This window comes from Dasypus novemcinctus, chromosome 8 (genome assembly GCF_030445035.2).
Source record: "Dasypus novemcinctus isolate mDasNov1 chromosome 8, mDasNov1.1.hap2, whole genome shotgun sequence".
In the NCBI taxonomy this organism is placed as follows: Eukaryota; Metazoa; Chordata; class Mammalia; order Cingulata; family Dasypodidae; genus Dasypus; species Dasypus novemcinctus.
The window spans coordinates 46,044,967-46,070,219 of NC_080680.1; the positions used below are offsets into that span (position 1 = coordinate 46,044,967).

Below are 25,253 nucleotides of genomic sequence, written 5' to 3' on the forward strand. Positions count from 1 at the left end.
AAATCTTAATAGAACCTTGCCTCCCCGGATTCGAGGAGGGCTCATAAAATTTTGGGGCAGAGGGGTCCGGAGGCCCCATGTGAACGTTCACACACAGTCCTGACCTGGCCCCAGCACGCTTTCTTTCCTTATCTCTTAAGCCTCCAAGCTTTCGCCTGCTGGCAAATCCGAGGCTGCGCGTGGGAGAAAGAGAACTCAGTTTCCCCAACCCGAAGCCTCTACCAATTCGAAGGCACCGCGTTCTCCTAGTGGCGGCACTGAGAACGCTGGTGTGGGTAGGAGGGGTGGCAGGACGAAATCCAAAGCGTGGGAGCCAGTGGCTCCGCCCTCTGGATTAGGGAGAGAAGGAAGACCTAGCAAGGGGTGGGGAGAGAGAGGGCGAGCGCGCGAGAGACTCCCGGGCAGGCTTGGGCGGGGCGCAGGGCTCGGGGAGACACTGTCCCAGCCCCCGCCGCGGCGCTGGGCGCCCTCCCACTCCGGCTCCACTCGCGCGGCGGGCGCCCCACGCACGCACCCACACGTCTCCCTGGGCCCGCCGCTCCTCTTAGCTCCCTTCTTTCTTCTCTTCTTCCTCGCAGAACGCCGCGGCAGTGGCAGGAGGAGCCCGGCGCGCCCGGCACGCACAGCAACCGGGGTTTCGCCGGCAGCCAGCGCGGCGCAGGCTCGGGGGGCGCGATCACAGGTGGCCCCGGCGGTGACAGCGGCGGCGGCCGCAGCCGGCGAGCACCCACTCCCGGGCGCGCCCGCATTCTGCCTCGGGTCCCCGGGTCGCCGGCCCCCGCACGCCCGGCCGGCTCGGCGCACAATAGCTGCAGCCGCGGCGGCGGCTGGGAGACCCGGCGCGCGCCATGGGGAAGGCGGCGAGGAAGGGATGCGACTGCAAGCGCTTCGTGAAGAATAACTGGTTGCTGCTCTCCACCGTGGCGGCGGTGGTGCTAGGTGAGCGGCGCGGCGGGTGGGCGGCACGTGCACCCTCAAGCGCACCCAGCGCCCAGGCCGCGTGCGGGGTGGGAGGGTGCGCGGGTGGCAGGGCGCTGGCGCACACGGGGTCCGGGCCCGTCGGCGCCCCCTCGGCCACTGACCCCGCGCGGGGGTTTCTCCCCCAAGCGCGCCGATTCCTGTTTGCGAAGCGCAAAGCTCCTCGGGGACTCTGGTTTGGGTGCTCCACGAGCTGCTGGTTCCTGCTTTACCCAGAATGATCAAGGGGGCTTGGGAGGGGAGAAAAGAAAGCAAGTAGCTTCGGTTCTTTTCTGGAAGCAAACATGGTTTAATTTTTTAAAATCCTATCCGCCCTCCGCCCTCCGCCTTCCTTCTTTTCCTGAGCCACGCCGCCCCTGCAGAGACTGTGTGTGGCTTAGGGTTCTCGGTCGAACTGGAATTGGCACCTTGGCTTCAGGGATGGCCGGGCCTGGGTGATGGGTGTTGCAGTCGCTCGCACTGGGCAGCACCTGGAAAGGTGCCTTCCCACGAGTCTAGTGCGACTGCTCGATCCAAGACTCTGAAAATCTGCCATCTTCGTGCCTGAATTCAGGGGTGTGCAATTACTGCCCGCAGGAGGTCACGGGGAAAAGGCACTAAAAGAAGGCAGACACCCTTCTCTCTAACCCTGATATTCTGCCGAGAGTTCCCCTTCTCCTGAGCTTCCTTTCTCTCCCAATGGTTTTTCTTTTAAAAATAAATTTTGGTTCATCTTTGATTGTTTTTTAAACAAAGGTGTATTTAAGTGATTCACTCCTGTCAGATCATTGGACTAGGTGGATGTCTGAGACATTGCTCGGCTGTACGAATTAACTCGTATTTAGATCCAGGATTTCTGATAAGGTTCTCTACTTTGGAAATTGGGCTGGCAAACGTATTTGGGGTTGAAGCCAAGTCTCCTTCGCAGAAGTGGGCATATCCAGCAGGTGAGGCTAGTGCACCTTCTTGGAAATTTGGACTCTTTGGCAATCCTCACCTTCCTTTTTGGAAACACAAGCTGGGTTTGCTGGAAAGACCGGTATGAGACAGGCCTGTCCCCCTCCCCACTTCAGCCTCCTCTCCACCTGCTATTTCTGAATCTCAGAATATTTGATGTTGCCTGGTCCCCCCAACCCCTCAAAAAACACTCAGAAGTTAATGAGATCCTCACTGTCAGATTTGCTCCTCAAGAACCTTGTCCAAAGGAAAGTCAGGCTTCTAGTAAATAAATAACAACCTGGATTTGCCTTAGCAGAGATCATTTGTGGGAGGAAAAGAGAGAAGTAGAGAAGGCAAGTCTTCACTTCTTGAATCTGTTTCCCCCAAGAAGTGTAAAGTGGCTTTGGGCATTTTTAGGGAGAGTTTATCTTGCCCCACCACATTTTAATAATAGACCCCACATAGCGTTATTTCCCTTTAGCCAAATGGAAGGAAAGGTCTTGTTTATTTTCTCAGGGTTGAGTCCAGAATGAATTGTTAAGTCTTTTTTGGAGCACATTGGTAACCTTATGCTTGCATTTTGCCTGTAGATGTGGAATAATCCTGCCTTTTTCTTCATGGGGTTTTCCAGAGATACTCATTTGTTTACCAAGATTTATGTATCAGTATTCAGCATACCGATTCACTAGAAGCTGGTTTGGAAAGGATTTTGAACATTTGTTCCCTGGCCTTTGGAACCATCTGCACAAATACATCTTCAGGGTCCAAAGGGATTACATGCCCCGTGCCTGTTTTGCAGACACGGCCTTTGCTATTAGATGGACTCTTGGCTCCAGGTTTAACGTGGGTGAGCCCCCAGGAGCTTGATTTGGATACTTTTCCTGTGTTTGGACAAATGCCCCTGTCTCCAAAAGGATGACCACCATTTAAAAGCCATAAATGCATGGAGCAGTAAGTGCCCAGCTGAAGTCTCCTGGTCATTTGTTCCTTCAGACAGCAATGCATGTGTTCCTTCTACTGTGAGAGGTCTCAAGCCAAGACCACCTCCAGGGTGCCCATCAGCCGGCACTTCCCAGTCCTCTCTTCTCCTCTTCCCCCAGAGTGCTGGACCTAGATAGAAATCACCTCCATCTGTGTAGCCAGCCGTGGCTCATGTTTAATCAGAAGAGCCATTCCAGCACTTCTCTCAGAGACTGAGTCCATCCATACAGCCTTACAAGGTCATCAAAATAAAAGTTTATTTTTATAAATGCCTTAATCCAGAGAGATCACAGGAGGTCACACGCATCCCCCCTCCTGGACCTTTCAACATGAGGGTCTCAAAGAAGCAGTAGCAGTTTAATTTTATTAGTTATCCTGACAAAATATCATCTGATTACAGCCACTGTCATCTTTGGCCCCTGCTATAATTCAGCAGCCCTGACACTTTAAAATATTTTGACTATAGAAATGAGGAACACAGAATCTTCTGAGCCAGCTTAAAGCCTGATTTTTCAACACATTGCATGGGAGGAGAAATACAATTAATAGTCATCTTTATTAGGTGTGAATGTTAATTCTTTGCATGGACAAGGAGATGCTTAGAACTAAACATTTCTTAAATTCTTATTCACAAGATGAAGGGATTGAATAATTAGGTGGCAGTTTTAAAAATTTCTGTGAAATACTCCAAGGCCCTGGAAATAGTAACTTGGGCATTTTCTAGGATACCATTAAGTACAATTTCCATTGTTTTTATTACAGTTCTTGTAGGCTTTTTTCCTGCTTCTGTAGCAAGAATGAGCACAGAGTCAGGAGTCAAGGGTCCTGGATTTGAATTTTGGCCCTTTCAGACTCTACCATTTAGACAAATTGCTTATTTTCAGGGATCCTCAGTTTCCTCATCTGGAAAACAAGGATATTAGTCATTACCTTATTTGTTACTGGGGTTAATTAAGATAATGTGAAAATACCCAGTTATGTGCCCGACATGTAATAGGCATTCAGTAAATGTTATTTTAAGGTCAATCTGAACACTTTGAGTTAGAGAAAATTAATATTTTCTTATGAAATACAGGCTGCCTTGCTGGGTTTCTTTCTCTGTTCTGCTTAGCGTCCAGCCTATAATTTAATAGTCCAGAGTGATTCAAGTATTTTGGTGACACACTGCATCTAGGCAAATACCAGCCTCCAAAGCGTTATTCATTTTCTAAAAAGGAAATGAAAAGAATTAATCATTTTGTGTTGTGTCCCACAGCCTGATTTTCAACTCATGCCACAGGCGGAAATTCTGAGGAAGGAATTTTTGTTGTCCAAATGAGAATTCTGTCCAACCAGAATTACTAAGTGTGAAAATCCTGTGTCTGAATCTCTTCGATGGTCCCCAAAGTCACCCAATAATTATCATATATTGCACAAGGGTGATAAAGCACTCGTGGCCACCTCAGCCCGTTCACGACATAAGCCTGATATTTTTCTCCAGGCAGGTTATGCTTTATTTCAGTCATTTGAAAAGCCTGGGATTTCAAGCTTAGGGATTTTGAAGAAATGAAATAGAGTGTTGTTATTTACACCACATTGCTGGCAAGCTTACTCATTCTAAATCGTCTTCTTTGGACCACTAAGAAACCATCATTTTTACAGATTCAGATTTCTTTGTCTAAACTCTAAAACAATTCCTTCGCGTTCTTACTGATTCCCTCCCCCAGCCTCACGTCTCCTACCCTGGAGCTCTAGCGCAGATCTGACAGTGCTATTTTGAGATGTGGTGGATGCTCTCTGGGTCTGTCTGTTTTGACGTGTGTGTCTGAGGCCCCGGAGGACAGGGCAGGCACATCCCCTGCTGGGTCCAAGCCCAGTAACTCACCCCACAGAGCCTTGGGCCCAGCAGTGTTGCTATGTATTCTGCTCTTGATGAAGCTCATTCACTCTAGCAGGCCCCAGGTCTGGTACCACTGGGTTTCTGATCAGCTCAGCATGGGAATACCTTGCAGTAACCAACCCTTAAATCATGTATTCATTCGATCATTCATTCAATAGTTATGAGGTGGGCCCCTACTGTGTGCCAGGGACTGTCTAGGGCACACAGCAGTGAATGACAAAAACCCCTGTCTTCGTGAAACATATATTTAAGTGGAGAAAAGTAGACAGTAAACAGAATAAAAAGGCAAAATAAAATAGAGTATATTTCATGAGGATCAGTGCTTGGGGTAACATAAAGCAAAGGATGGGGTACAACTTTAAATAAGGTAGCAGAGAGGGCTTTACTGAGAAGGTGAGAGTTGAGCCAAGATTGGAAAGAGGTGAAGGAACAAGCCTCATGGATACCTGGGGAAAGAGTGCTGCAGGGAGAGGGACCGGCAAGAGCAAAAAACCCAAAGAGGGGAGCATCCTGGCTCGTTTGAGAAACAGCAGTCAGGGGAGGGAGGGAGAGATAGAGTAGGAGGAGGTGAGGTGAGGAGTCAGAAGAGAGCAGAGCAATAGGATCTTGTAAGCCATTGAAAGGACTTTGTCTTGGATTGAGAGATGGGAAACGTTTATAAGGTTGTTGTTGTTTTTTTGCTATTATAATTTTTTTTACATTTTGTTGTCTTTATTTGATTTTTTTAATGTTACATTCAAAAAATATGAGGTCCTCATTTTTCCCCACCCCCCTCCCCTCACTCCTCCTCCCATAACAACAACCTCCTCCATCATCATGAGACATTCATTGCGTTTGTTTTTGAGCAGAGCCAGGGCATGGTGTGGTTGTATGAGCCAGGACATGACGTGGCTGCTGTGTTGACCACAGCCTGAAGGGGCAAGCGTGGAAGCAGAGAGAGGTATTTAGGAGGCTAGGGTAGTTAATCTACCATATATTTACTTATTACATTCTCTACTTTTCTGGTCTTGTTTCCATCATGGCGTGTGAAATCTTAGGGAATGCCTATGAAAAATCAATGAAACCATTTTTTTTTTTTTGCAACTATAAAGAAGGTGTTTTGTTTTTCTATTGTATGAATGAGGAAACTGAGACTCATAGCAATGAGGAGCTTGCTTGGGATCACTCAGATAATTGGCATCACCAGTTCTTCCTACCCCTGATCCTCTGTTCTTTCCCCTACATTGGGCCCTGACTGCTCCATCTTCCTCTACTGCTGACATTTGGTCCTCGTTGACCTGGCTGAGAATCATGGTTGTCTGGCTGAATGCAGTGACTTAAGGGGTTAGAAGTGAGGATTCTATAGGGTGCACTTGGGTCTGTTGTTGCCCCTTCTCCGCTGGTTCTTGCCTCCGCAGGACCCTCTGAATTGCAGTGTTTGCTGTTGGAGGAATACTGCTGCAGTGGGATTTGCCAGAGACTTGTAAGCCAGGGTGATCTTCACTCTGGGCTCGTCCCACCCCGGCTCTGTCCATGGGGATGACTCACTGTTCTTCCCACCTGCAAAGACTGCGCTTCCTGCCTTCTCACTAAGTGGCTCAGTGCGATTGGAGCAGAGGGTATGATTGAAGGACATTAGAAAATAAAAGCAAGGCTGAAAAGGAGGTCAGATTCTGGAGAGCCTCAGATGCTGTTCTGAAAAGTGCAGACATTGTCCTGCGGAAAATGGAGACCCCAGGAAGGGCTTCAGGGAGGCCAATGGCCCCATCAGAGCCTTATTGAAAAGTTCATTACTGTGGCTGGATATGAAGATGGTTCTAAGGAGAGTTTTCACACAGCAGGTAGGCCCCCAGGGGGATTCCTGTACAGGTTCAGGCAAGAAGAGGTGGGAGCCTGGGCTGGGCAGCAGTAGTGGGAATAAAAAGGAAAAGACAGCTACAGGAGTGTGCAGCAAGTTAACCTGTCAGGGCTTGGTTGAGTTTGGTCCAAGAGAGAAAGGAGTTCTGAGTACTGGAAGGGACACCAGCTTGGGAAAGAGCATGGTGTGTTTTATCGTGGACGTGCGGAGTTGTCGATAAAGGTGGCCGACAGGCCTAGTGCTCAGGAGAGAAGTTTGGAGTGGACCATCAATTCAGAGAGCATGTCAGACCTAGGAGGTGATTAAAGCTTTGGGAAAGAATGAACCTGTCTTGGGAGAGCATGAATGGAGGGAAGAAGATAGCAAAGAACCATCTTTGGACAACCCCAGTATTGGTGTTCCAGGTAGAGAAGGGAGCACGGAGAGGAGAAATCAGAAATGATGTAATAGGAGGTAAGAACTGGACAGAGAGGTGGCCGAGTGACTCCATGAGGATTGGGGTGTTCAGTAGTGTTGGGTGTCACCTGGAAGTCAAGGAAGATGAAGGTGCCCTAGATTGCAGTGGAGTGATGTGGAAAGAAGCCCAATAGGGTGAAGAAATAGAGGACTTTTCTTTTGAAGCTATTTCGGTCCCCCATTCTTTAAATGGGAGAAAATGGCAGCTAAATGTAGTGTCAAGAAAACTTTCAAGATTTTTTTTGGAGGCCTAGGGGAATAGAAGGAAAGATGGGGTAGAGAGGCCAAATGAGGATTGACCTTACCAGAGGATGGAACATCACGTTCCTTGACATTAGGGGAGGAGTTAAGAGTTATGAATTGAGACTGCACTCGAAGTAAACCTTTAGGATGTGGATCTGATCTCATCACAGCAAGGCATAAAGCCATCGCAGCATCCCATGGCCCTTAGGGCGGGAGAGAACGTCTCTTGAGCATGACATCAAGGTCTGCCTGCCTCATCCTTCAAGACTCAGCTCACCTACCCTCTCTTCTGGGTAACACTCTGGAGACTACATCTCCCAAGCAGCCTCTCCTCCCTGTTTCACATCCAATAATAGCTAAGACATTTAAATCACTTATGATGTGCCAAGTACTCTTCAAAATGCTTTATATGTATTAACCCACTTGATCTTTACCTCTGGAAATGGAGGCACAGAGTTAAACTTGCCCAGTGTCATTAGTGAAGGGAAGAACTGGGATTCAAACCCTGGAAATCTGGGTCCAGAGTCCCTCTCTTAACCATTATGCTCTCCCTCTGCTCTGTTGAACCAATATTTACTTGGTATTTATTATGTCATAGTCTAATTTTATTTGGAATATATTCTAACTTAGAATATATTCTAGGATAACTTAGAATATATTCTAGGAAAGCAGACTTGACCCAGTGGATAGGGCGTCCGTCTACCACATGGGAGGTCCGCGGTTCAAACCCCGGGCCTCCTTGACCTGTGTGGAGCTGGCCCATGCGGAGTGTTGATGCGCGCAAGGAGTGCTGTGCCATGCAGGGTGTCCCCAGCGTAGGGGAGCCCCAGACGCAAGTAGTGTGCCCCGTAAGGAGAGCCACCCAGCGCGAAAGAAAGTGCAGCCTTCCCAAGAATGGCGCCACACACACGGAGAGCTGACACAACAAGATGACGCAACAAAAAGAAACACAGATTCCTGGTGCCACTGATAAGGATAGAAGCGGTCACAGAAGAACTCACAGCAAATTGACACAGAGAGCAGACACCCCGGGGCGGGGGGGGCGGGGCGGGGGAGTGGAGAGAAATAAATAAATAAATAAATCTTAAAAAAAAATAATATATTCTAATTTTTTCTGCTTCCCCCATCAAGGGATGGGTTTTATATTACTCCTTGCTAAAGTTATAGCTCCTGACCCAGTGCAGTTTCAATACACTTGGTGTTGAATGTTTGAGCCAATTATGAGCCAAAAACTTAGTAAGAAATTGTCCTGTTTGTTGAGTGAATAAATGAGCCCAAACTTACCTCAAGCCCCATTTTCTTTTTTTTTTTTTTTCTTTTTTTTTTTTTTTTTTAAAGATTTATTTATTTATTTAATTTCCCCCCCTCCCCTGGTTGTCTGTTCTTGGTGTCTATTTGCTGCGTCTTGTTTCTTTGTCCGCTTCTGTTGTCAGCGGCACGGGAAGTGTGGGCGGCGCCATTCCTGGGCAGGCTGCTCTTTCTTTTCACGCTGGGCGGCTTTCCTCACGGGCGCACTCCTTGCGCGTGGGGGCTCCCCCACGCGGGGGACACCCCTGCGTGGCACGGCACTCCTTGCGCGCATCAGCACTGCGCATGGCCAGCTCCACACGGGTCAAGGAGGCCCGGGGTTTGAACCGCGGACCTCCCATGTGGTAGACGGACGCCCTAACCACTGGGCCAAAGTCCGTTTCCCTCAAGCCCCATTTTCTTCAGAAATTTTCTCAGCCTTATTCAGCCACCTCTGATCTCTATCAGTAACAATGGAGTAATATTAATCAGCATACATGTCTAGCAAGTTACTCCTCCTCAAAGCTAGATTATGAATCTGTTAAGGACAAAAGCATTCCTATTACACCTAGCAGGCACTGGAAAATTACACTTAACAGCAGACACTGGAAATGAGACCTTAAAGTAATGAAACCGACTCTTAAAAGCTATGTAAAAAAGATGTACCTAATACTTCAAACTCTCTGGACTTTTGTTTCCTTATCAGGAAAAAGGAGGGGTTTGGATTACTTGGAAGAGCAAGGATGATCTGTTCATGGGCAAACTCCCATTTATAGGTAGTGAACTATTTGGTGTGCTATGTTGAGTAGGTAGCAGAGGCAAAAGTTCTGATTATTGATGTCTGCTCAGATTAGAACTACAAAGTAATGGTTTATATGCTGCCTGCTTATCGACCCTGAGTTGATATACTTGAAAAATTTGTAACAATAAATTTTGTTGAAGATTTTGTCAAAAAAAAAAAATCTCTGAGGTTCCTTTAGCTTTAAGATCCTTTAGTTCAGTAACTGTGTAGTGATTCCTCAGTTCATTGCTAGGAGCCAGAGGAACTCTTCCATGTGGAACTAAGGGAAGTTTAAAGGTCATTACGTGAGGATGAAATCATCTTGAAGTTGAGTCAAATGTTATGCATTTGAACTACTGATTAGTAATTTAGGGATAATGATGTAAATTGTAGATTGAGCAATTATCAGGGTAATGTTCTATGTCAGTATTAATATTCCATTACAACTAGAATATAGGACACCAGAAAACAGAATGAGGTTAGAGAATGGAAAGCTAAGGGTTAATCTGTGCAGAACTGGTAAATAGGTTGTTTGTAAATCTTTGGAAATTAATAGAAATGGTGAAAGCACATCATAGTGTTTGTAACTGGCAGTGCTGTTGTATGGGTATGACGGTCTTGCAAGGGAAAGTCAAAGGTCATGTATATTACTAGAAGGAAAGCTAAAAAATGTAACATGGAACTGTGCGGCATAGTGAAACCTCATGTGAAATATGAATATGGGTAATATTGCACATGTAAGACTTTTTTGCTAAAACTGATCAAATGTACATTATTTTTACAAGATGTTAATATCAAGCAAAAATACATCTAATACAAACTATGGATAGTAGTATATAGTAATATATTAATAATCATTAAGGGTGTTTTGTTGGTTTTTTTTTAAAAAAAAAAGAAATATACTAAGGGAAAGAAACTAGACACAAGGCACTACATATTGCTTGGCTCCTATCTATCCAAAATATGGGTACAAATAAACTAGAGACACAGAAACAGAATAAAGGCTATGAATGGCAGCAGAAGCATAGAGATTGAGAGGTGATGAGTTTTTTTTTTGTTTATTTTTCTTATTACTGGAATAATGAAAATGCTGTAATAATGATTGAACTGATGAATGGACAACCATGTGATTATGCCAAATACCACTGATTATACACTTTGGCTGAATAGTATGATTTATTAATATGTACCAATAAAATTGATTTGTTTAAATAAATCCTCCATTACCGCAGTAATATGAGGTCTAATAAACATACATTTGAACTTCATATGTCTCTAATTTAAAATGTTCAGGAAGCATAGAATACTCCAAAAACACAAAATAAAATAATAGTGTCTTTTAAAGCTTTAATTTAAATGGTAGAAATAGCCTAGTTCCTATATGCTCAAAATCAGTTCTTTCCACAATACATAATAAATAATCAGTTTGATATAAGGAAAACAACACTGGCATAATTGTCCATATGTAAAGGGGACTTTTGCTTTCAAAGAAAAAAATAGCTTTGTGCTTATATATTTCTGAAAAGCTGATGGAAAATACATGGTTACTTGTTTAATCATATTTAGATTTGTATTCATATATTTGTTTATAGCATGCTGTAGACACAACTGTATTATTAGGAAAATAATTATCATTTGAATTGGTTTCCCTATTCTCTAGGAATTTGGTAGTTGTTAGAATGTTAGATTTGTGTAAGTCACTTTAGGTTTAAAAGTGTGTGTGTTTGTGTGCAGGAGTGCATGTGTGTATTGCATGTATCTGCCCTGAAGCACCTTGCTTAAATACCTTAGAGAAGGAGTCCCTTTCAAAGTGAATCATTAAATAGTGATATATTCTTCCATATATTGAAGAATTAGGGGGAAAAAATGGGCTTTGAATGCCTATGCTTGGTGCTTTCAGTTTTTTAAATCAAATGAAAACCCACTAGATTTGGGGAATTACTGAAAAGGATGTGATTTTTGGTTGTCCTATGCAAAGTATATACCTCAAACCCATCAAAGAAAAGCTCCAAGCAAAATTATAACCCAAAAGAATTATAAAATGCATCTTAAAATCATTTTAAGTTTTAGGTTCTGCAGGTCATAGTTGGTATATACATAGTTAAGGCCATCTATCTGGAGGACTTTGGATGTAAGTGACAGGAGGAAAGAAGAGAGTCTGTCTCTGGTTGCAGTACTCAGAAAAGAGAAGATGGTTGACAGATACGTGTCTTGTCAGAGGGTGCTTGATCTAAGATATAGTGTTTTATTTAACACAATATAACTACAGAATCAAAGTTACCCACCTGTCAAAAATTTGAGCAGCAGGCGTAAGAAATAAAGGATGCTTCAAATGAGGATGTGCTATGTAGAAAATTATCGTGTGCTAATTCAGGATCTGGAGCAGCTGTAGTAGCTCAAATAGGCAAAAATCCTGGGTTAATTCAGGCAAGGTGTACATAAACGGGATTACCAATTTGCTGTGGGAGCGCATGGGATGCACATGTGCTCACTTGCTTGTAAAGGAAGTTTTCCACTTGTCTGGTGCCAGGGAAGCTCTCCCACTAAGGGGGAACTGTGTATCCCCTGCATCGCTGGCGATCTGGGGTCATATACCCAGTGGGGGACTCAAGCACTCTCGAAGAAAATGAACTAATTTTAGATGTCATCATGTGTGCCATTTAAACACCCTGGAGCAGAGTGTTAACATAGCAAATGTTTTAAATGGCCTTTCCTGTTTTAAATTTAAACTTACCTCTCCCAATAGGGGATAGTATTGGAGACAGCTAGTATTAAATCAATAACTCAGTTCAGAGCTACAGATTAGCTCAGTAGATATGTTTGGAAGGGACTAATTTGTTATTCTTGCTGAGGAAACAGCTCTAAAATGCAACAAAGACTACTCTGTGGTAATTAGTACAGTCACAGTAACACCTCTGTTAATGGAAAGGAAGTGTTTCAGTGACTCACTCCTTGCCAGAAATGTTACTACCCTACTTTGAAAAATGTCTGCTCACTGCCCGTTCCATTACCAGTGGTAGACTATTTCTTCTCCATCAAATACTCCGGCACATTCTCGTGAGCGACCGACCTTGTCCCAGAGGCACAGACGTGGATAGTTCCTCTCCCCGTTCCACCTCTCAGCTGTGTGAGCTCTCAGGCTGTGGCCCCCCTCAGCCGAGAGGGGAGGCACTGTGCCCCTCAGAGCCAGCACTGAGGGGATAGGACCCTCCCACCAGTTCTACTGTGTTCAGGCCAAAGGGTCTTTGGTCCCAGAGTCGCTCACTGTGCCCAAGACAGTCGTCAGAGCAATTCTCCATGTTTTTAGGCAGGTCGTGATGCCAGCATCATGTGGCTTTCTGCTTGGTCTGCACATTAAAGCAACGTTGGTAGCCTTTGGAACTGGAACTTCACTTCAGAAATGACCTCAAAGTGTGTCCACACTCTTGTGTTTATTCTTATAACTGCACTGAGGCAACTATCTGGATTCAGAACACCCAGATGATTAAAACAGTAACATTTACTCCTGGACTAATGGGGAAATTCCTACAGGAGGGAATTTAGTTGAGATTGTATAATTAAATTATTTTCTACCACTGTTCTGTTGCTTAAGAGTTATCTGGTTACTTATAATTCAGTCAAGTATTAAGTCAACAAAACAATGCGTCGTTCCCAGTAATGCCTAACTACAGAAAGCCTCTCACCATTCCTTGAAAATAAAACGTTTTAGCTTAATTTCTGTAGGTATTTCATTTACTTAAATGCTTTCAGAACCACTTTACCACTTCATGTTTCATGTAAGATTCCTCAGATTATGAGTCTATAAAACAGACACATTTTCTCCTTCAAAAAGTTATTTCTAAACAAAATACAAACAAAAACTAAAAAAATTTTAAAAAGTTATTTCTTTGTGTCTAAACATAATAGCTAATATTTATTGGGAGCCTACTTGAATTTTATGCACACTTGTTTTCCATTCGACCTTCAGCACATAAGTTAGGGAGATTACAGATGAGAACACTGAAACAAGGCTGAAATAACTTAGCTGAGGTCACAGTCAGAGCAGGGATTTGCACCTAGGACTGACTCTAAAGCTTAGATATTTTGGTTATGAAGCAAGGCAACTTCCTTGCTAGCAAACTTCACTACACCTAATTGATAAAACAACAACAACAACAACAAAACTTGCAGACATCACTCTTGCAGGGTAATCAAGTAAAGCTTATTATCCTCCCTCTTGCTCCATCCCTTCTGTCTCTTGGCTCTCCCTTAACTTGTGGCATTCTGCAGTGTTTAGTCCTTTTCCCTGTTCTTCTCTTATATAAATTGTCTATTTGATCTTTTATTGTAGTCACACTTGTCTAGTTGTGGCTCACCCAGGGAGTGTTGGACTTCCCTGAACTGATGTTTTTGCACATGTGTTTCACCAATTTTAATCCTACCCATCCTTAAAGATGAATCTAATTTCCATTTTCTGTATCATATAGCCTTCTCTAATTGCCCAGTCTGAAATAATCACCCTTCTGTATACTCTATACCCTTTAATTTATATCCACAGGTATACAGTATTTATGGCACCACTCCCAATTTTGCCCCATGGCAAGATCACTAGTTGATTATAGCACACTTTACTGGCCAGCTCTGTTACAGCCTCAGAATTCTCAAAACTATGGTCTAGGCAACCACTCTTAATCAAATGGAATTGGCATGTAAGATGAAAAGTATTGCTTGTTGCTGGGAAAATCTATTCATTTAGCAATCAATTAGGAACTCAATTTGTTTTCCTTAATTTTTTTTTAATGCTACATTAAAAAAATATGAGGTCCCCCTATACCCCCACCCCCCTCACCCCACTCCTTCCACATCAGCAACCTCTTTCATCATCATGTCACATTCATTGCGTTTGGTGAATACATTTTGGAGCACTGCTGCACCACATGGGTAGTGGTTTACATTGTAGTTTACACTCTTCCTCAGCCCACCCAGTGGGCCATGACAGGACATACAATGTCCAGCATCTGTCCCTGCAGTACCACCCAGGACAACTCCAAATCCTGAAAATGCCCCCACATCATATCTCTTCTTCCCTCTACCTACCCTCAGCAGCTACAGTGGCCACTCTTTCCACATCAATGCTACAATTTCTTCCATTACTAATCACAATAGTTCCATAGTAGAATATCAGTAAGTCCACTCTAATCCATACTCTATGCCTCCATCCTGTGGACCCTGGGGTGGTTATGTCTACTCCCCCTCTCTATCAAGAGGGGACTTTGATTCCACATGGATGATGAATGCAATTCTACTGCTTGCAGTTGTAGGCACTCTCGGCTCCCTGGTATGGTGGTTGACCTTCTTCACCTCCCTGTTAGCTGGCCAGGGTAAGTCCAATGAACCAGAGGGTAGGAGTTGCAAGTCTGCTGAGGCTCAGGGCCTGGCTGTCACATGGACTGTCCAGAGATTCAGATCTCCTGAGTATATACCAACCCTAGTGCTAACCACAGGTCCAGTAAAAGTAACAGAAGAGACATGTGTAGAAAAGTCACATCTGAATCCAACTCCATCACACTCAAGAACACAAACTCCAAAGAGGGCCAACTGACATGGCACTGAACTCCAGAGCCATCTGCCATGACCATAGACCTGTGGGTCTCTGTAGCCCTCAGGAGAACCAGTACCTGGGCTTGTATCCACTTTGGCTGTCTCTGGGACCCTGCTGAGGTGTGCATAAGCATTACCCCTCTGATGACCTCCCAACTCTTTTTTGGAGACTCATAGCCATATAAACTCATTTGTCCTTTCCATTTCCCCCTGTTATCCAAAGTCATAAAGCAGTTTTTAATTCCTGATACTACATGTAGGCTGAGATATTCTGCTGACCTGAGTTGACCCTTTTATTCAAGGTCTTTTTCTAGTTACATCATCAACTGGTGCTTGGTAGTAATCCCTCAGTACCAGGGAAGCTTATCCCTGGGAGTCATGTCCAATGCTGGGGGGAAGGTAATGCATTTACATACTGAGTTTGGCTTAGAGAGTGGCCACATTTGAGCAACATGGAGGCTCTCAGGAGGTAACTCTTAGGCACCCTGCTGCTTTAGGCCTAGTTCATATTTCAGGTGCACAGGCTCATAATCATAGCCATCAGTATCAAGGGCTCATTATTGGACCATCCGTCTTTATTGGTCTTTGTCATTGCACTTGGGGGATTGTTACTGTTCCATCGGGGAATGTGATAGAGCTCCCTGGCTAGGAACTCAGCACTCCCTCAGTTGTCATTTTTAACTGAAACCACTATGAAAATATCCAAACATTTTTATGTACCCTGTATACATGCCCTGGAGAACTCCCTTCCGACCATGTGCCCCCTATCAATAACACCCCACACCCATGTTCCTCCCCTGCCATAGTTGAACCTCTCTGTTATCCAAAACTTCTTTAAAAATGAAGCCTAATATATTGCCAGAAGGATCTCAATTTAAATTCAACAAGTAGCCATGTTACTGTCAGGAGATGTAGAGTTGAAGTCTGTATTTTGTCTTCACAGTCTGTCAGAGGCAGCGGTAACCCTAGTATGAGCCTAATGTGGTAAATGCTGCAAGAAAGCTACAAACTGTCATGAATCTTTAAGAAGAGAGGTAGATTTGGGAAAGAGTTCACAGAGGAGGCCATAGTTAGAATGGTCCTGGGCTTGGAGATGGAAGAGACAATAATAATATGAGTACAGAGGTTCTTATCCTATTTTACATCCTGTTTCAGGATTGTGTGGAATGACTATATGTGTAGTGCTTTATTTTCACATTTCTTTCTCTCACCAATGTTTCCAGAGGCTAAGAATGTAGTCTTAGATGGATCTGTCATATTCTTAGCATCTAGCATTGCCCCAAAATATTTTTGTGATTGATTACAAAATCTTCTTCATTGAAGAAGAAAAGAAGTCTTTCTTATATCAATTCATTGATCCCAGGTACCCAGTCATTTGTATGGGCTTTTGAGTGAAGACACTGAGGAACTAAACTCTAACCTAAACCTGAATCATCCCAAACATACTTTACTCCTAGTTTGGGGGTCCCAGAAAAAGGCAGATCAGGTCACTGAAGCCATTTTAGAGTGAGCTCAGCGTGGTCCTGAAGCTCCCAGACTGGAGAACATCTTTCTACACTGAGGAAGATATGACCTTCCCCGGGAACCAGCAGCAGAACCAGCCTCATCTCCAGTGAATGCTTTGGATGCATTAGAGAGAATGGAAAATAGAACTGGTTTCTGAAAGGTGGGCCATAGGTTGGAGCTGAATCAGTCTTGGATGGTTTAGCCTTTTTTGGATGTGGTATTTAGCAACTTCCATTTGTTTTAGTGAAATTTATTTCTAGTTTTCCTTTCCAGGTATCCTTTTATACCCTTTCCAAATCCTGCCCATTTCTCTCCCTATTTGGAGATTATTTCCATGACAAGAATTTAGTTAGCCTACCTGGACTACCTGGGTAGCTCCTGTAGACCTTGAGCAACTGCTTGGATATATATTAGACTTGGTCATTAAAAGTCTGAAGGTAGGTTTTTACTTTTCTATTAGCAAAAGTTAATTGTCACCTGGAAGAGGTAATAGGCTTCCTCATCACTGGGTCCATTCTTACACCTAGAGAATTTCTGGAGGTTTCGCCAGGCTAAGAGATTCTGAGTCCCACAGAGGAATGGAGATTACGATCTAGATCTGTGTTACCAGTTCAGAAGCAACAGGTCCTGCGAAATGAGCCAGGCCGCCTTACATAACTCATTTGCCACCTGCACTGAATATTGGTATTTTCCAGCCAAAATGAAAACTCTAACTTGCTTGTTTATTTTGAAAAAAATTAAAAGTTTATATTTACCTTTGTTTAAATGGAGATGATTAAGGTGTGGTTGCTTATTTAACCTCAAGTCAGTAACAATAGAAGATTGAGCTTGTTGAATTTAAGATACAGAACCCTGAAACTGCCTGAAGTGCTCAGTCATGAGCCCTTACACATGTTGCAAATCCTTCTCAGTGCTTTGGCACCAGGGAAAGGGGTAGTGGGTCTCAGTAGGAAGGACTAGCAGCTATGAGTTTTGGCTTAGATTCTCTCTCTGTCTCTCTTTCATTCCTCCTGTCACCCCCTGCATCTGTCCTTCCTTACCTCTCTTTCCCCCTGCCTCCTTCCTTCCCTCATCATCTCCCCCACTCCCCTCCCACATACACACACGGTGCCCCACCCACACCCTAATGCTCTAGGGAACATTTGTTGTCCATGAAGGCAATATTAATAAAGGGGGCTGGGAAACGGACTTTGGCCCAGTAGTTAGGGCGTCCGCCTACCACATGGGAGGTCCGCGTTTCAAACCCTGGGCCTCCTTGACCCGTGTGGAGCTGGCCCTTGTGCAGCGCTGATGTGCGCAAAGGAGTGCCGTGCCACACAGGGGTGTCCCCCGCGTAAGGGAGCCCTATGCGCAAGGAGTGCACCCGGAAGGAGAGCCGCCCAGTGCGAAAGAAAAAGTGCAGCCTGCCCAGGAATGGTGCTGCCCACACTTCCCGTGCTGCTGACGACAACAGAAGCGGACAAAGAAACAAGACGCAACAAAAAGACACAGAAAACAGACAACCGGGGGAGGGGAGGGGAATTAAATAAATAAAAATAAATCTTTAAAAAAAATAAATAAATAAAATAAAATAAAATAAAATAAAGGGGGCCGAAAATCCCCCCAACACACGAAATATCCCAAGATTTCAAGAGTAAACAAATCCTCAAGTGTTAATGTGCAAATGACTATGCTCATCATATTTGATTCAATTTGGTTTCTGGGTGGTCATCTTAGATCAGGGATTCTTAACCTTTTTTGTTCCATGGACACGTTTTCTAGTCAGGTGAAAAACCACGGACTTCTTACTAAGTCCACACTCTACTGTGTATTATTTAATAAATATATCACACCTACACCAACACATCCCTTTAAGAATAATGCTTTTGAATTTAATTTCAAGCTCACAGACCCCTGGTTAAGAACCCCTGTCTTAGATGCATTTTATAGTCATTTCTAGACCATTCTCGGGACTTGGAGTTGTCCTGGGTGGTGCCCTAAGGACAATTGCCGGATGTTGTATGTCCTCCCATGGCCCACTGGATGGAACGTGGGAAAGTGTGGGCTATGGTATAGAAGACAGGACATGGGGTGCAGCAATGCCCGGAGATGTACTCACCAGACGCAATGGATGTGACATGATTATGGGGGAGAGTGTTACTGTGGGGGGAGTGGTGGGGTGGGGGTGGTGAGGGCGAATGGGGACCTCATTTTTTTTTAATGTAACATATTTTTAAAAAATGAATAAATTGAGTAGAATTTGGAAAAAAAATCTAATCCATCGTTGTGATCAAATGAGCTAATACACGTGGAGGCACTATATAAAATTGCAAATGCCTTTTACTGTTTGTTATTGTTTCCCAGAAACAACTAGCCTTTCTTCCATGCAATGAGGGCAGGGGTGGTTGAGGGAAGAGGCACCCAGAACATCCGTGACACCATCTCTCTCTTCCACCTATAATTTAGCACTCTTCTTATAGGAAGTGATGGAAAATCCAACTCCAACAGGCTTAAGCTGGAAAGATAGGATACCGGACATAGAATCTACTGTTCGGGTAACTAAGAGTTCAGAAATAGCAACTGGCTTCAGGTACAGCTGGCTTCAGGGGTTCAGACAATATCTGGACCAGTTCCCTCTTAACATCCAGGCTGAGCAATCCTGTGTTGTTTTTACTCTCAGGCAAGATGTTTCCACTGATGACAAGGTAGCTGCCAGCACAATTCAAGGTTCTATTTTCCCAGGTCCCTGCCCAGCAAAAGTGCGAAAATTTCTCACCCCCATCTGCTCCAACAAGACTCCTAGGCTTTAGCATAAGCCTCGCTCAGCCCTGATTGGGTCATAAACCCTTTCCTCAGGACATTCTTTGGCTGAGGGAATGGGATGGTCTGATTGGCCAGACCTCAGCCATCTTCATCGCCCTTGTTCCACCATCCTCTGAACTAGTTATGGGTTCAGTGCCACATGAAGCATAAGGAGGACTGGGAGTCCCGTGGCATGCTATCAATGGAAGGCACAATCAATGTGTGGTGGCAGTTACAACAAGGTCCTGCCTTTTACCTGTTGTTTCTATTGTGTACTTGTCTGCTTTCCTGAGTGGGTTTTAGTATTAGAGAAACCTTTGGCATTGTTTAGACATTAAACACATATTTGAAATTTATTGATTTAGACAAAAGCTGCTTTAAAACCTGAAGAGTGGCGGCGGACTTGGCCCAGTGGTTAGGGCATCCGTTTACCACATGGGAGGTCCACGGTTCAAACCCCGGGCCTCCTTGACCATGTGGAGCTGGCCCATGCGCAGTGCTGATGTGCGCAAGGAGTGCCGCGCCACGCAGGGGTGTCCCCCGCATAAGGGAGCCCCACGCGCAAGGAGTGCAACCCGTAAGGAGAGCTGCCCAGCACGAAAGAAAGTGCAGCCTGCCCAGGAGTGGCACCGCACACACGGAGAGCTGACACAACAAGATGACACAACAAAAAGAAACACAGATTCCCGTGCCGCTGACAACAACAGAAGTGGACAAAGAAGAAGACGCAGCAAATAGACACAGAGAATAGACAATGGCGGGGGCGGGAAGGAGAGAGAAATAAATAAATAAATAAATCTTAAAAAAAAAAAACCTGAAGAGGAAAAGAGAGGGGAAGGAAATTGATCAAGGACTACAATTGAATTTTTGCTTTAAAATCTTAAGACTTCTATAATACAAAAAATCTACAGCTAACGTCATATTTAATGGTGAAAGACTGACTGCTTCCACCTAAGATTCTGCTTTCACCACTTCTTTTCAACATCTCACTGGAGCCCTAGTCCATATAGTAGGGTAAGAAAAAGAATAAAAGGCCTAGATTGGAGAGGAAGACCTAAAACTGTACCTATTCACAGATGATATGATTTTCTGTATAGGAAATCCTTAAGAATCTATTGAATAACTTTCAGAAGAAATAAGTGATTTTAGCAAGTTTGCAGAATACAACATTGATACACAAAAATCATTATTTTATATTCTGACAATTACAGTTGGAAACTGAAATTTAAAAATACTGCTCCAAAAAGTGAAAGATTATGTATAACTTTCACAGTTTATGTATAGGATCTGTATGTTGAAAACTAAAATACTGATGAAAGAAATTTACAAAAGTCCTAAATAAATGGGAAGATCTACCTGTTCATGGATTGGAAGACTCAAGATAGTAAAGATTCAAATTGATTTATAATTTTAATGCAGTTCTGACAAAAATCCCAGCAGGACTTTTTGTATATGTAACAGCCAACCTAACTCTAAAATTTATATGGAAAGATAAAGAAACTAGAATAGCTAAAACAATTTTGAAAAGTTGGTGGAATCACACTATTCTATTTTAAGACAGTATTCAAGACCTTAGTGTTTTTTAAAAAGACTTCAGTATTGGAGAAGTGATAGACAATGTAGAACAATGAAACAAGAGAACCTAGAAATAGACTTGTAAATAATACTCATTTGATTTTGACAGATACAAAATCTGCTCAAAGAAGAAAGGGTAGTCTTTTCAACAAATGGTATTAGAACAAACTGGATGTCCATTTGCGGGAAAAAAAACCTCAACCTGTGTATTACATTTCATAGAAAATGTAACTCAAAAAATAAATCTAAAATGAAAGAGTGAAATATAAAACTTTAAAAGAAAAAGCATAGGAGAAAAATCTTTGTGACCTATGGTTAAAAAAGAGTTCTTAGACATTACACCAAAACCACAATTCATAAAAGAAAAAATATGATAAATTGGACTTTATAAAAAGTAAAACTTTTGCTTTATGAAACACATTGCTAAGAGAATGAAAAAACAAGCTACAGACTGGGAGAAAATAACTGCAGATCACCTATCCAGCATATCTGAACTTGAATCTAGAACATATAAAGAATTCTTAAAGCTCATTAGTAAGAAAACAAACAACCCACTTAAAATATGAGGAAAAGACTTGAACAGACACTTTACCAAAGAGTCTACATGAATAACAAATAAACATGTAAAAGTGTTCCACATCGTTAGCTATTAGGGAAATGCAAATTAAAACCATGGTGAAATGCTCATGCATACCTATTGGAATGGCTAAATTTTTAAAAAGTTCACAACACCAAGTGCTGATGAGGCTATGGAGTGACTGGTACTTACACATTGTCAGTGGGAATTTTTGAAATGGGACAGCCACTCTGAAAAAGTTTGGCGGTTTCTCATGATGTTAAACATATGCTTACCATATGATCCAGCAGTCTGATTCCTGGGTACATACCCTAAAGAAAGAAACTTATGTTTACACAAAAACCACTGTCTACAAATGTTTATAGCTGTTCTACTCATAATTACCCCAAACAGAAAACAACCCAAAAATTCTTCAACAAGTGAATGAATAAGCAAACTGCAACCCAGCCATAAAATGCAATCTACTCCGTAAGTAAAAAGAATGGACTGTTTATATACATAACAAATTGGATGAATCCCAAAGACATTATATATATTATATATATGAGTGAAATGAGCCAGTCTCAAAAGATTACGTAGCATATGATTCCATTTCTTTAACATTTTCAAGGAGACAAAACCATAGTGTTGGAGAATGGACTGGTGGTTGCCAGGTGTTATAGATGAGGGGAGGGGAGAGGGTATGGCTATAAACATATAACATGAGGGAATTCTTCGGAAGTGACGGGACTTAATTTTGGTGATGTTTATAAGAATTTTAACACATATGTTGAAATTCATAGAAGTGTATACCAAAAAAAGCCAGTTTTACTGTATGGTAGATATACTTTAAAAAACCCACACACCTTCAAAGTCAGGTTGGTGCATACAAGTCCAGGTTTGTAAGAGGTGGTCTGTGTGTAACAATAAGGGAGTTCCCACCCTCTGGTGTGTCCCCATCTCTGAAGAGCAAAGCCTCCTGTGGCCTGATGCTGCCATAATTCCCACCAAGGATACAGTTGGGCATGAAGGTGCAAGAACTTCTTATCTCTAAATCTGCAGCGCCAGCCAGGGCCTGCCTGGTTATCTCATCCAGGAATACCTGTGCCACATGGATCATGGAGAAGGTTGGGAAGGCTTTCCAGACATCCTTGAGCTAAGTTTTGAAAGGGCTGAAATGGTAAGGAGATAAAGTGGGAAAACAAGGAACAATGTGCAGAGGTCCAGAGATGAGGGCATGGGACAAGGCAGAACTGAAACAGTGCAGCATTGTGACATGGCTGGGGCTGGCATAGGCTGGACCCAGGAGCCAGGGCTGAACCCAGGAGCCGGGGCTGTGCTGGGACTGGGCTGGGGCTGGACCCCGGACTTGGACCCAGGAGCTCAGGTGGGTCAGGACTGGTGCCGTGTGGACCAAAGGACCTGGGGTGTCATCCTGTGTCGGGGAGCTGTTGAAAGGCCATTAAATAGGAGAATGGCTTGGCCAGATGTGCACTTTGAAAAGGCTGCTCTGGCTTTGGATGGATTAGAGAAGACAAGATTGGAGGCAGGAAGGGCTTTGGAGGATGATGAAATAGTCTTGGTGAGAAGGGAGGTGGGCCTGAACCAAGGCAGTATTTGAGAGATGGCTAGTAAGTAGAAACTGCAGAACTTGGTGACTTCAATGTTGGGGGCCTATATGGGATGAGACATCAACTAGAATTTCTCCAGAGGCAAAACTTTGTAGCCTAGACTGCCTGGGTATCCCAGTGGAGTCATTTCCTGTGGTAAGGTGTGAAGATCAATCAGAATTCATTATGTAAAATACATAGACCAGAGCCTATTACCTGGTAAGCCCCCTGTATTAGTCAGCCCAAGGGATGCTGATACAAAATACCAGAAATTGGTTGGTTTTTATAAAGAGTATTTATTTGGGGTAGGAGCTTACAGTTTCCAGGCCATAAAGCCTAAGTCACTTCCCTTACCAAAGTCTATTTCCACGTGTTGGAGCAAGATGGCTGCTGACATCTGCAAGGGTTCAAGCTTCCTGGGTTCCTCTGGGCTCAGTTCCTCTGTTCTCTCTACAAGGTCACTATCAGGTGAATAGCTGTCTCTTTCCCTGGGGTTTCTGCCATGTCTAAGCAGCCATCTCTATTTCTCTGTGTTCTTCTCCAGGCTTAGGTACTCTCTTCCTGGGGCTTGCTTCTCTTTCTTCTGCATGCTGACTTCTGGGGCTCCAGCTTAAGACTTCAACATCAAACTCCAACATCAAAACTCCCATATCAGAAATGCTCACATCAAAATTTCCAACTCTGTCCTTTGCCATGCCTTTTATCTGAGAGTCCCCAAACCTTGGTGGGGACTTAACACCCTTATGACATGGCCCAATCAAAGCCCTAATCATTAACTCAATCATGCCCAGTAATAGACCAGAGTACAAACATAATCCAATATCTATTTTTAGAATTTATAACTTTATCAAACTGTTTCACCCTCCAAAAATGTTTGCAGTGACCACACAGTTTATGGAGATAGAGAACTTTTTGGTGTCTACTGCTGTGTAACCAATCTCTCAACAGTTAGTGGCTTAAAATCACAATAATCATCTTATCCTGATCACTCATGGTTCTGAGGGTTGACTGGCTCGGCCAGGTGGTTCTCTCTTGGGGTCTCTTGTGGTTACAGTGAGATGGTGGCTGGAGCTGGAATCATCTAATCACTCACTTGAATGCCACCTGGGCTAAGAAGACTCAAACAGCTGGGGCTCCTCCAGCATCTCTCCCTCTCTTTGTCTTTCTCTGATTTTTCCATAAGGTCTCTCTAACATGGCAGCTTCAGGGTAGCTGGACTTCTTATATGGCACCTCAGGGATTCAAGGCAAATATCCCAAGAGAAACCAGAAACTGAGCAGCCCATTCTAGCCTACCTGGGGCTTCACACAGCATCACTCCTGCCACACTCTTTTCATCAAGGCAGTCACAAAGGCCCACCAGGTTCTAGGGAAGGGACAGAGACTCCATATCCTGACAGAAAGAGTGTCAAAGCATTTGTGGGCACTTTTTTCTTTCTTTTTGTCCTTTTATTATTATTATTATCAGAGAAGTTGTAGATTTACAGACAGATCATGCACAAAATATGGAGTACCCATATACCTACCCCCATTTTTAACATTTTGCTTTAGTGTAGTACCTTTGTTATAAATTATGAGACAATATTATTATAATATATTAGTATATTAAGGCTCACTGTTCGTGTTGTACCGTGTGGACATATTTTAATACCACAAGGGAAAGTCAAGGAGGCAAAATCACAGGTCTTCAGGGAAAAGAAAGGTAACTTTAATTTTCCCATGTTGAGGTATATATACAGGTAGAGATTGCCAGAAAACAATTAATTGGATATTGAGTCAGGCACTTGGAAGGCAGAATTAGGCAAGAGATATAGATGGAAATGGAAGCAATGAGAGCAGATAGGATCACCCTGGGAGAATGTGCAGCCCAAGAGGGTGGAAGACAAAACCCTGGGGGACACCAGCCTCCTGTCCACGTGGAAGGGGGGTGGGGGAGGGGCGGGAAAGGAGAGCTTACTCAACCTGGCTGAGTTCCTCCAGACATCCCTCTGGTTTCTGTCCCCAGAATTTGCTGTCTGAAAATTCTTTCTCTGGGTTCCAGCCTCCTCTAGGAAAAAGAAGAGTCATCTTTCCAGACAGCCTTGGTGGCCCAGTCCAGAATTCTCCCTCACCTCTCCCTGCAAGCTGCTGATCCGTCAGAGTCCCCTGCCCTCCCCCAGGCCATTCCATCTCCACAGACTACCTGACTGGCCATGCGGGGAGCCTAGGGTAAAGATGCTTTCTTACTGTATTTTTTCAGTACGGGTCAAGTAATTAGATCCTCTGCCTTCCTCCCCAATCAGGTGC

At 43.7% G+C, this 25,253-nt stretch overlaps 1 protein-coding gene across 2 annotated transcripts in view; it reads left to right on the forward strand.

Moving 5' to 3' along the window:
* Positions 1–266: 266 nt before the first annotated feature.
* The window catches only part of SLC1A1 (solute carrier family 1 member 1), an 83,623-nt gene continuing 58,636 nt past the window's right edge, over positions 267–25,253 (forward strand). The window contains exon 1 of one of the 2 annotated variants that reach the window (XM_058301794.1): positions 267–939. In XM_058301794.1, coding sequence (XP_058157777.1) covers positions 849–939 — 91 coding nt within the window. In that variant the 5' untranslated portion in view covers positions 267–848. Of the gene's footprint in view, positions 940–25,008; positions 25,176–25,253 lie in introns of those variants that run through there. The other variant, XM_058301795.2, reaches the window with a different exon arrangement.